This window comes from Pseudorca crassidens, chromosome 13 (genome assembly GCF_039906515.1).
Source record: "Pseudorca crassidens isolate mPseCra1 chromosome 13, mPseCra1.hap1, whole genome shotgun sequence".
Classification (NCBI taxonomy): Eukaryota; Metazoa; Chordata; class Mammalia; order Artiodactyla; family Delphinidae; genus Pseudorca; species Pseudorca crassidens.
The window spans coordinates 26,632,209-26,645,167 of NC_090308.1; the positions used below are offsets into that span (position 1 = coordinate 26,632,209).

The following is a 12,959-nucleotide window of genomic DNA, read 5'->3' on the forward strand; positions in this document are numbered from 1 at the left end:
CTCCCCACAAGATATCTACTAATTACACAGCGAAAACAGTGACAACCCCCTTTATCAAAAGATCAAGGTAAGCATCACTCGTAATTAGACACATCAGCATTATGTACCTCTTGATATGATGCACTGAGAAGGGCACAACATCACCTTTGTGGTATTCTTGTCAAAAGTGCAGAGCCACAACCTCATCATGACAAGACATAAGTGAATAAAAATGAGACACAGTACAAAAAAAACTGACCAGTACTCCTCAAAACTAAGGAGGTCATGGGGGATAAAGAAATACTAGGGTTAGGACTTCCCTGGTGGCCCAGTGATTAAGAATCCGCCTGCTGATGCAGGGGACACGGGTTCGAGCCCTGGTCCGGGAAGATCCTACATGCCGTGGGGCAACTAAGCCCATGCGCCACAACTACTGAGCCTGGGCTCTGGAGCCCCCGTGCCACAACTACTGAGCCCACGTACCACAACTACTGAAGCCTGTGCACCTAGAGCCCGTGCTCTGCAGCAGGAGAAGCCACTGCACTGAGAAGCCCGCGCACCACGATGAAGAGTAGCCCCACTCGCCGAAACTAGAGAAAGCCTGCACACAGCAACGAAGACCCAATGCAGCCAAAAATAAATAAATAAATTTATTAAAAAGAAAAAAATGCTAGGGTACTGTCACAGATTGGCAGAGACTAAGAAACATGACAACTAATGCATTGTGGGATCCCCGATCAGAAAAAGAACATTCTTGGGAAAACCAGTGCAATTCAAATAATGTCTATAGATTAGTTGATACTATTGTATCCAAGTTAACTTCCTGGTTTTGTTAATAGTGCCAAAGTTGCGTAAGATGTTAAGTTTAGGGCAGCTGCTAAAGGATATACAGGAACTCTCTGTACTGTGTTTGCAACTTTTCTGTTATCCTAAAACTATTTCACAATGAAAAGTAAAAAATAAAGTGTTCAATCTTCTTTCTTCTGAAAAAGAGCTCACAGAACAGAGAGTACAGTGCAAGCCCCTTAAGAATTTTTTTTTCTCGGGATGTTTTCCCACTTGTCATCAAGGATCAGCCTGTGGATTACTGGCAATGTTAAGTATCTGTTGTTACTCCTCAAGTACAGTCTGGCTGTGGGTGACCAGATGGAGAAATGCTGAGCGTGAGATCGTGTTGGCAGTGCTAAGGTAGAGAGAATCGACAGTGTAGGCACACTTCTCATAGAAACTCTAATTGTTTAAACTGCTAGAGCACTTGGTATTACTACCAGTTGTGAAGCTGAATCAGTCATGTGCCCCATGTAGATATTAACGTAAAATGACCAGCATTGTAAACTATATGCAGTGCTTGATGCAGGGATCATACGTCATTCTGACAAGTATTGTGATCCTAATAGGCATCAGAAATACCTTGTGTTAAAGAAGCTTGGTCTAGGGCTTCCCTGGTGGCGCAGTGGTTGAGAGTCCGCCTGCCGATGCAGGGGACACGAGTTCCTGCCCCGGTCCGGGAAGATCCCACATGGCGCGGAACGGCTGGGCCCGTGAGCCATGGCCGCTGAGCCTGCGCGTCCGAAGCCTGTGCTCCACAATGGGAGAGGCCACAACAGTGAAAGGCTTGCGTAACGCAAAAAAAAAAAAAAAATGAAGAAGCTTGGTCTAGTTATTTTCCTCTGGGGAATTAACCAGTTGGGGTGGAGTGGGAGGGTAGGGAGGTGGGAATAATATCGTTGTTTGATCCTGTCTTGCTGTTTTGGAAACATGCACCCGCTCTAATTTCCCACACATGGGCTTAAATGCCATCCACTCATTCCAGGGTCCCCTGGGTCCCTGCCTTTCTCCTGACACTTGGCTGACACATGTTATCTTTGTACATGCTTTTATGACTCTTCTGTATATTTGCCCTAGTTCTCCTTTAGGTTCTTATCTCTTTGAGGACACAGACCAGATGCTCTGTCTCATTTGCATGTTTTACAATGTCTATTCGATGATGTGTCCTCAGGGAGCCACCATTGAAAGACCAAAATAACAAAGTATTGCATTCACTTACAATTTTTTTAAAAATAAATTTATTTATTTGGCTGCATTGGGTCTTCGTTGCTGTGCGCGTGCTTTCTCTTGTTGTGGCGAGCAGGGACTACTCTTCGTTGCGGTGTGTGGGCTTCTCATTGCGGTGGCTTCTCTTGGTGCAGAGCACGGGCTCTAGGCGTGCAGGCTTCAGTACTTGTGGCACACGGGCTCAGTAGTTGTGGCTTGCAGGCTCTAGAGCCCAGGCTCAGTAGTTGTGGCACACAGGCTTAGTTGCCTGTGGCATGTGGGATCTTCCCAGACCAGGAATTGAACCCGTGTCCCTTGCATTGGCAGGCGGATTCTTAACCACTGCACCACAAGAAAAGTCCCTACAATTTTCTACCTTTTTCTAATTACTGAGAAAAATTTTTAGTCACTTGCACATAAGTAAAATGATAATATATGATAATTTAAAGTGTACAGAGTTAGGGGAATGTAAGGGAACATTTAAATGTAATAATAAATATCAGAAATTTTCCTTCCCCCAAAGTGAGATTATATTCAGCAGGACAATAAAACTTTTAAATTGTTTTTAAAATTTCAGTTTAGAGACCATGAGAAAAAATTTAGAAAATTTAAAAGGCCTACTCTTGCTCTAATTTATTATAGAACTGAACTCTCTTAAATTATTTTTAAAGTAAGATTTTTTCCACTGTTTTGTTCCCTTATAAATGCAAATAATCCTAGTAGGATAACTTCCATTCTGCCAACATTTTTTGAGAGACTAATATGTCTTAGCCCCTATACCAGGTGCCAGGCTTACAAAACTCAAACACCTGATTTTGAGTCACACCTACTATAGATGATCTAGGAAATAGAATTTTGGAAGGAGAAAGGAGATAATGCAAAAAAAAAAAAAAAAAAAGCAGTGTAGAGGTGGAGCTTGGTTAACCTTAAGAGAGAAAGGGTGAGGATGTGGAGAAATTAGAACCTTTGTGCACTATTGGTGAGGCTGTAAAATGCTGCAGCCACTATGGAAAACAGTATAGTGGCTCCTCAAGAAATTAAAAATAGAACTACCATGAGCTTCCCTGGTGGCGCAGTGGTTGAGAGTCCGCCTGCCGATGCAGGGGACATGGGTTCGTGCCCCGGTCCGGGAGGATCCCACATGCCGCGGAGCGGCTGGGCCCATGAGCCATGGCCGCTGAGCCCATGAGCCATGGCCGCTGAGCCTGCGCGTCCAGAGCCTGTGCTCCACAACGGGAGAGGCCACAACAGTGAGAGGCCCACGTACTGCAAAAAAAAAAAAAAAAAAAATAGAACTACCATATGTTCCAGCAATTCCTCTTCTAGGTATATATTCAGAAGAATTGAAAGCAGGATCTCAAAGAGATATTTGCACACCCAAGTCCATAGCAGCATTATTCACAATAGCCAAGAGGTAGAAGCAACACAAGTGTCCAATGATAGATGAATGGATAAACAAAATGTGGTATATTCATACAATGGAATATTATTCAGCCTTGAAAAGGAAGGAGATTCTGACACATGTTACAACACGGATAAACCTTAAAGACGTATGCTAAGCGAAATAAGCCAGTAACAAAAAGGCAAATGCTGCGTGATTCCACTTTCACGAGGTGTCAATAGCAGTCAAAGTCATAGACACAGAAAGTAGAATGGTGGTTGCCGAGGACAGGAGGGAGGGGAGAATGCAGAATTGTTGAATGAGTATCGAGTTTCAGTTTTGCAAGATGACGAAGTTCTGGAGATTAGTTGAAAAATAATGTGAACATACTTAACACTACTAAACTGTACCCTTAGAAATGGTTAAAATGGTACATTTTATGTCATGCATTGTTTCACCATGATAAAAAAAAAATTGAAAATAAACACAGATTGGTAAAGCAAGTCAGGGCTACATAAACCTGGCCCTAAAAAGGGCACTCTGGTTTTGTTATGAGCAAAAGATGAGTTCTTGTTTAGATCGTTGAATTTGAAGTGCTTCCTGCACAGGAATATTTAGAGGTATTGGATGTAACAGAATCAGGCTAGATTGTCATCCACACACCACATGTACTTACTCTCATAGATTTTAATGAGCTCATCCATGGAGAGTAAGTAGAAACATAAAACTGAAGAATGGAATTCAGGTTCCAGCTTTTAAGGGGCAGGTAGTAGACAAAAAGGCTCTGACGAAGAGAAGCAGCAGCAAAGATTTAAAGGAGAATACCATACACAGGTCAGTAAGGCCAAGAAAGAAAAGTTACCTGGAGGATTTGGCGATGGGTAGGCCCTTTGGTTGCCATAGGGCTATATTGGAGTGGTGGGAGGGGTCTTGCATCCCTCCCACTTAAGAGCCCTCCCCCAGCACAGGGGCTCTTAACCTGTGGTTCACAGACGCTCGGAACAGGCTGCAGGGAGTCAGTGAGCCCTCAGGAAATCCAGGGAAAATGCTGTATGAATGTGCTTCTCTTCTGGGGAGAATCTCCATTGGCTTTCATCAGATTCTCGGTGGGTTCTGTGATCTAATGAAAGTTCCAGGTGCCCCACAATGAGACATCACCTCAGACCTGTCAGAATGGCTGTCATTAAAAAGAACACAAATATAAAAAAAAAAACATTAAAAAAAAAAAAAGGGCTTCCCTGGTGGCGCAGTGGTTGAGAATCTGCCTGCCGATGCAGGGGACATGGTTTCGAGCCCTGGTCTGGGAAGATCCCACATGCCGCGGAGCAACTAGGCCCGTGAGCCACAACTACTGAGCCTGCGCGTCTGGAGCTTGTGCTCTGCAACAAGAGAGGCCATGACAGTGAGAGGTCCGTGCACCGCGATGAAGAGCGGCCCCCGCTCGCCGCAACTAGAGAAAGCCCACGCACAGAAACGAAGACCCAACACAGCCAAAAATAAATAAATTTTAAAAAATTTAAAAAAGAACACAAATAACAAATGTTGGCGAGGAGGTGGAGAAAAGGGAACCCTCCTACACTGTTGGTGGGAATGTAAATGGGTGCAGCCACTGTGGAGAACAGTATGGAGGTTTCTCAAAAAACTAAAAACAGACCTACCATATGACCCAGTAATTCCACTCCTGGGGATATATCCAAAAGAAACAAAAGCAGTAATTTGAAAAGATACACGTATCCCAATGTTCATAGCAGCGTTATTTACAACTGCCAAGGTGCCAACAGATGAATGGCTAAAGAAGGTGTGTGTGTGTGTGTGTGTGTGTGTGTGTGTGTGTGTGTGTGTATAATACTACTCAGCCATACAAAAGAATGAAAATTTGCCCTTTGCAGCAACATGGATGGACTTGGAGGGCATTATGCTAAGTGAAATAAGTCAGACAGAGAAAGACAAATACAAACTTTCCACAAATATTATTATCACTTATATGTGGAATCTAAAAAAGACAACAAACTAGTGAATAAAACAAAAAAGAAGCAGACTCACTGATACAGAGAACAAACAAGTGTTTACCAGTGGGGAGAGGGAAGGGGGGAGGGGCAATGCGAGGGGAGAGGGAAAATAAGGGTTATTATGGGATTATATAAAATCATGTGTGTGAAACTTTTGAAAGTTGTAAAAGACTATAGAATTTAAAGAATCTTTCATTCAAAAAAAAAAAAGTTCCATGTGTCATAGCATATGGAACCAAGACCCAGTATTTCTGCTACCCTGATTTCACTTAAATTACGAATGTAATTCCTTTTGGGGGGCCATTTTGAGACCCTAATCACAATTTAATAGTTTTTCCCATGGGAAGGTATCACCCCAGTTCTGAAGTGACATGCAGATGAACTCGTGTCATACAGTGTTTTTAAGCTGGAGACTTGTAACTTTTACACTTTAGATTTCAATGGTTAGTCAACAGGTTAGGGTAGGACACACACCAAAAATTAACCCAATAGTCAAAAGTAGATAGTCTTCTAGAATGAATATAAGCATGTGTGGCATTTTCAGTACACACCCCCCCCTTACATTTTGAATGTTACAAGCAAAAAGCATTCTGTGTTCTTACTTTTGTTTATACAATCTCTCTATATCTCAATTTCCTCATTTCTAAGTGAGTTAATAGTTGCCAGATATTATATAATTGAAAATATGAATTTTAATTGTGTAAACAAATTTTTATATTCTTAACAGGTTTTTATATAATTGCTTTCTGATTTTAACCTATTTCCCACGTAGCTTATGCGCAGTGTGGAAGTTTCTCTTCTGTTTGAGTTAGATCATTCTGAGTTTATACATCTTGTGAATTTTGCAAATTCATTGGAAAAACAAATCTGAAGTAATGTGCAGAAATCCATCATCACTTTTGGAAAAGCAGTTGGGAATACATCTCTTACTGATAGCAGGGGAGATGACATTCATGTCTTAAGAAATTAAGGCAATCATTCTTATTTCATTAACAGTGTTGTTGATCATATGCTTAACAGAACTGAGGCCACATTTTAGCCTTGCATCTGAGAGTGATACCGCCGATCAAGAAGACTTGGATGCAGAAGATGACCATGAAGAACAGCCTTCAAATCAAACTGTCCGAAGACCTCATGTGGTCCTTGAAGATGCTGTGGCCACCTCAGGGGTGAGCACACTCAGTTCTACTGTATCCCACGACTCCCAGAGTGCTCACCGATCGCTGAATGTACAGCTTGGAAGGATGAAAATAGAAACAAATAGGTAAGTCCTATTCTGACATGGGTGGGTTCTTTTTTCTTACAGTTGACATGTGGGCAACTGACTTTATGACTTTGGGTTTTGACAGGGAAAACTATTTTTTTTGGAGTGAATCAATAAATGTGGTTCAAATATTTAGCAACCTTAGTTGAAAATCTAAGTTGTTCACTGGGGAGATAAAACCATTTTATTTTTAGTCATAAGTTCAGGTTTTTGATAAGCTTGAATACCAAGCTTGTATGAGTAGTACAAACCTCATCCTGTATTTAGAAACATGAATTTTAGTTGCACGATTAAGTGAATCTATACATATCTTCTATGATTTACATACACAAATCTTTCTGAATAAAGGGAAAGTGGCTTTCTGACTTCCTTATCCCAGTCTTGTTCTCTGAAACCCAGCTCTTTACTTCGCATCTCTGTTGCTTAGTGGAAAAGAACGGGAGCCTTTTCTAAGACTTCATCGAAATCTTCCTGCTCTTCTCAAGTAATAGTCCCATTAGGATGCTCCATCCATTATAGTAGCCGTCGACTTCAGTCTCTTCTCTTCAGTTTACTGTCTGTCGCTCAGTCCTGGAGTTGCTTTTTCATACCCTTCTCTGATCCTCGGAGGAGGAAAGTGCACTCATAACTGTTTGGGTCCAGCCACCCAACCCTGCCCTGCCCATGCCGTCCAGACAGTAGAGCTACTTTATTTACCAGTGAGCTGGTGCATTTGCTCCTCTGGCCCCTGAACCTTCCGTCTACGTATCCTGGCTTATGTCACTAGAACGTGTCTCTCCTGAGTGCAGTCTTTTCCTTCTCTCCTCAGTCCATTTGCGTTACCCTGACTTACACCCCATCCCCGCCATCTGTCCACCATGCTCGATCCATCTGTAGTCCCTGAGGGCTGCCTTTCTCCGGCTGCTTTCTTCAGGTCTTCACATCTCTTTTCTGAGGGTCTTAAGCTAGCTGAGGGCCTGCTTCCCACGTCTGCCCGCAAGACTGACCACATTTCTTTACTACATTAGTATGTTGTTAACAGTTCTTACAAGGGCCCACTCATTTGTTTTTTCTCTGTGTATTTACACATGTATCTGTGAAATCTATATGGTTGTTGGCCTCCTTTTTTCTTTTTCTAGTAGGATCTCCCACAGCTCCATCACCCCCAGAAAAGTGAGACCAGGTACAACATTCACTTCACTTAGGATTTAAAGAAAGGGCAGCTGCTTCTGTCCAAGTGCTGATCAAGGGCTGGTCATGTCTATATTGGTCCTTGTAGCTTTCAGTGGAATATTCCTTGCTATACATATATAGATGTACGTATATTGCAAAATAAATTGAGGAAATGTTAGTGTGATTTTAGGAAAGCTTGTAAACCCTCGGGCTAGAAATCTTAAGCTTATATTTAGGATAATCACTGATAAAGATACATCAAGTTTATCCAGCTCTTGATGATTGGATCATCGATAATACTAAATGGCAGAAAATAACAAAATAGCTTTAGAATGTATGCTTTACTTGAAGTATATGCTTACAGAAAACGTTCTGACAATAATTTGCTTCACACAAGGAGTCGGGACAGTACTGCAGAGGTAGTTAAAATCGAACTCATTTCCCTTTCCTGCAATTCTGGAATTACCCGTCAACCCAGCTCCCCACCCACACCCATCTGAGTTAAAAAATTGATCTCATGGCTGATCCTTGGCAAACGTCTCTGGAACAGAGAGGCAGTCATTTGCCTTGGTTTCAAAGGATTTCCCTACTAACTGAAGACAAAGTAAAAATAAAACTGATGGACTGGATGGATATGCCTTTAAAATAAGTAATTTTGAGAGCTGGATGTGGGACAAATGAGGTGGCCTGTCAGTGCTTTGCTTCCAATGTTACGTTCTGGCTTTTAAGATAAAAAGGAAATATATAGTCTAGGTAAACATGGGTTAAATTCTAGAAAATTTCACTTGTGTTCTTTGAGAAAAACATAAGAATATGCTGTCACTATTCCATACACGTAAATTAGCAAGAAAGACAAAAATATATACCAGACCAAAAAGTTGCCAACTTAAAAAAATTCGTAATGAGCTTGCTATCCATTTCTTTGAATATCATTCGTATTAGAGTAGATAAAAGTCTCCCTTAATCCTCTGCTTCCCTCTTGCTTTCAGTTCCTACTGCTTAATCTACCTAATTGTACACTGTTTACTCTGCAGTTGTGCAATTGTCTTTAAACACGCTGTCTTCCTGGAACCACTTTCTGTCTGCCTCTCATTGTGTTTTCCTTTTGTCTCACCTCTGCTACCTACTCTACTGTGACCCTTTCTCGCACCTAATGGCCTCACGTGTCTCTGTTGTGTGGAAAAGGGGTGGAGCCTGGGGGGTCAGGGAAAAAAACCCTATTAAGCCTTGGATGGCCTCTTTTCCGGGGCCTGAGGCGGCAGCAGGGAACAAAACAGCCCTTCTTAAAGGCCAGGCACTGTGCTTGGCACTTTACCTATACTGTCTCATTTAGTGCTCACAGCAATCCTTTCAGGAAGTTCTACTTTTCCTTTTGACAAATGAGAAAACTGAAGCCCAGAGGCATTAAGTCATTTGTCAAGGTTAACACAGGAAGTGGGTGGCTGAACCAGGATACAAGGCCCAGGGCTGCCTTCTGTCGGGCTGGGCTGTCTTCAGACCATGTCAGCTGAAGCAGAAACAAACTTTTGGAATGGAATCTGGCCCTGAGTTAAATCTGTCACTACTCAGAAAGTAAAATAAATACAGCTTGCTAAGAGCTATAGGGCATGCAATAATGTACCTTGATGATCTTATAAATAATTATATATCTTAAATTGTTATAATTCTGAATCCAAGTTACTTGAAGATGGTTTTCTAAAAAATCAGAACATCTCTCTTCACAACCTGGAATGTTTTCCCAGAAAACTGTGTTGAGAATGGTGAGTGGGTTACCACTTGGCTCTCAGTTGTATAGTGAACCTTTCATGCGTAAGAACTATGTGTAATAATATTTCTCCTTGTTTCTTTGGAGAATGCATCAGATGCCAACTGGAAACTGAATGTACCAGGAACACAGCTATCCTTTCACCCACTTCACTGCTCCCCTTAGAAGGAGAGAAATAACAGTAACAACCACAACAACGCAAGCAACCACCATTAACATTGATTGAGGATTTATTATATGCCAGGTACTATAGGTGACCTCACCTATAGTTACTTCTCAGATTTTCATAGTTTAAAAAAAGTGACTACCTTTCTGCTTTGCATTGCCTGTTGTATTACCCATATTGACACACTGTTTTTGATGAGGGGCCATACATGTAAAATATAGGTCTGTTAATATCATATATAAACTTTTTTGCCATTTACGGTCATAAAAAGAAACAGAACAACAGCTCTGAAGATTTTGGCAGACAACTGGGGGTGGAAGTTTTAAATTCTTGTCTGGAAACACGCCTTCTAGAGCTTCGCTGCTCAACCTGGGGGTCTGTGGACCAGCAACATGAGTATCAGCTGGGAGCTCATTAGAAATGCAGAAGCTCAGAGGTCCCTCCCCCTAATGCTCCCCAGCCCCAGGCTACTGGATCAGAATCTGCATTTTAATACAATCCCAGGGGTGCCTGTGTTCATGACAGCTTGAGAAGCCCTTGCCTAGGAGATCACTCTATGACTGCTCTAGCTTTATTATCCTGTCAACCAATATAATTTCCTTCCGCAGATTACTGGAAGAATTGGTTCAGAAAGAGAAAGAATTACAAGCACTTCTTCATCAAGCTATTGAAGAAAAAGACCAAGAAATTAAGCACCTGAAGCTTAAGTCCCAACCAATAGGTGAATAGCTGAAAATTTTAAAGTAATACTGTTCACTCAGGCTGCCACAAAAAGCTAGGAAGCCAAAAAAAAAAAAGCTAGGAAGCCAACAGGTAGCTTTATGTCATGGCTTAATCAGCATCTGTCACTTGTACCACAACTACAAGCAGAAGTTGCCTTAAAAAAAATCCAGTTCTTAATTGTAGCAAGCTATCATTTCTTATAAGTGCAGTAAAAATAAGATGATTCATAATCACTGTTTCCTGAGATTATGTATTATTGAAGTAAGTAGGGCTCTCCATTTTTTGGTCCTTATTTCTTTTTAAGATTTCACAATGAAATTACTAGAATAAAATAATATTTTTTGTCATTTTGCATTTGTATTCTGTGTTTTCTAGTGTTCCCACCCCCCTTATAACTTGACAAGGCTTAAACAGAATCAAGATACAGTAATAAAAAGTCATAAGTTGGATACACCTTAAACTAATACAATGTTATATGTCAATTTTATCTCAATTTTTTAAAAAAGTCAGATGGAACTTTGACGAAATCTGTTCTGTGAGAAATTGGGTATGAAAGATAATCTTTAGACAATCTTATTTAGCCTGTTTAGAGGAAAATAAAGTTCATATTTTTTTTCTTCAGATATATGGTCCTTCCATATTATTGCAAATAGTGGAAAAAGATTATTATAATTATATGGCGCTCTGCTAATCATGCTCATCTTTGTTGCATGAAAAACACACAGTACAATTTTGGTGTACCATTTTATTCTACGAAGCTATAAAATTGATATGAAACTATAAGGTGGGAGTATCATTAATTATTGTCACTGACTCTCCATTTACTGGTATAGTAAGCAGTGTTAAAGAGTTTTATTTATATGATCATGTAGACTACCAATCTCAATGGTTTCTATTAATTATACTCTGATAGACAAAAATCTTTTAAAGTATCAATAAATGTTGACCAGGAGGGTCTCAGATGACCTCTGTTAGCTGAAGCTAAGAACGTCCTTCCCTCCTCCCAATGCTGTTCTAGATATTCCTGGGTTGCCTGCGTGTCACCTGAATTCTCCTGGCGCAAATACTGAAGATTCCGAACTTACTGAATGGCTGAGAGAAAATGGAGCCGATGAAGACACTATAAGTCGGGTAAAGAAAACATTCTGTGGGACAAGCATTCTTTCACTTTGTTTCATAATGTTGAGTGCCTACTATGTGCTAGGCACAGGGGGTACACTGGTGAGAAATGCAGACCCAACCCTGCCCTCACAGACCAGGGTAGGCAGATGATCATCAAATAATCCCATAGGTACAAGTGTAATTATGTCCTGGTCAATTCTGTGAAGGAAAGGTTATCAAGTGTTACGAGACAGAGGGAGGGAGAAGCTGGGGAAGGTTTTTGGAGATGACCAGTGAGCTGAAGTCTAAAGGAATATGTAGGAATACACTATCTGTGTGGGTGTTCTGGGGTGGGGGGCAGATGAGAAGGGAAAACTATTTGGGGGTAGAGGTGCAGAATGTGCAGGGCAGGTGAAAGCTCTGTGGTCCAGAACTCCTAAGGATTTTTATGTTTTTGAGTTGAAAATAAAGAGTAGGACAAAAAAAAAAGAGTAGGAAAAATCAAGACAGAACTGAAAGAAAAAAGTTCTTCTGTTTCTGATTCTTTCTCTTGTGTGTTAACTTTTTAATTCTCTTGTGACATTCTTAGACTCCACTGGCAGCAGCTGTTTACTGCTACTTAATAAACTAGACTAGTTAGTGAACTTATGGCAGAAACAGACACTTTCTATATAAACTATATTATGTCTATAAGAACCTAATTCATCTCTGCTCCCTGTGGGGAGCTTTTGTAGTCAGCATGAATAGCATTTCTTTATGTTTTAAGATTACATAATATGTATACACATATATACATAGTAAGAGGTTATATTTTTATTATTTTATAGAAAGAGCCTCAGTACAATATTACATTGATTTCAGTTTTATATTTAAATTTTTTAAACAACTAAGAATAAAGATGTATTTCTCTTGACTTGATAATTTATTGGACCACTAAATAAAAATGTAGGGTCTCCTTAGAAATCTGCATAACAAATTAAATAAATTTAAAGGACTCTCTTACCTATGGGAAATAATGTATCCAATCAAGTTCATCAAAATATTTTTCCCTCTAACTTAGGTTCAAGTCAAAATTAAGGAGTAGTAATTGATGATCCACTAAATCACTGCCCTTCTTAAAAGATTTAGAATTAAAAGCTTCACTTAAATTCAGGACTCTGATTTTGTAGTAAGTATTGGAAAGTATCTTTTATAAGAAATTAAGTGGAAGCAACACTTTTTATCCACTGGAGAAAAATAAAGCTACAAAGCAGTAAACCCTGAATAAAAACATTATCTTATAAGCAGCAGGTGTAATTACAAGCAAGTCTTATCTATTCATCAGAAGACCAATCAGAAATTCTGTGTTGCTTGTAATCTTTTTGCTCCTGGAAGGCATATGGATG

General features: G+C 40.4%; 1 protein-coding gene across 2 annotated transcripts in view; it reads left to right on the forward strand.

Moving 5' to 3' along the window:
• The window catches only part of MAP3K5 (mitogen-activated protein kinase kinase kinase 5), a 215,933-nt gene that overhangs the window by 201,211 nt on the left and 1,763 nt on the right, over positions 1-12,959 (forward strand). For both annotated transcript variants that reach the window (XM_067701965.1, XM_067701964.1), the window contains exons 26-28: positions 6,424-6,667; positions 10,359-10,471; positions 11,492-11,604. In XM_067701965.1, the coding sequence (XP_067558066.1) occupies positions 6,424-6,667; positions 10,359-10,471; positions 11,492-11,604 (470 nt within the window). The remainder of the gene's footprint in view (positions 1-6,423; positions 6,668-10,358; positions 10,472-11,491; positions 11,605-12,959) is intronic.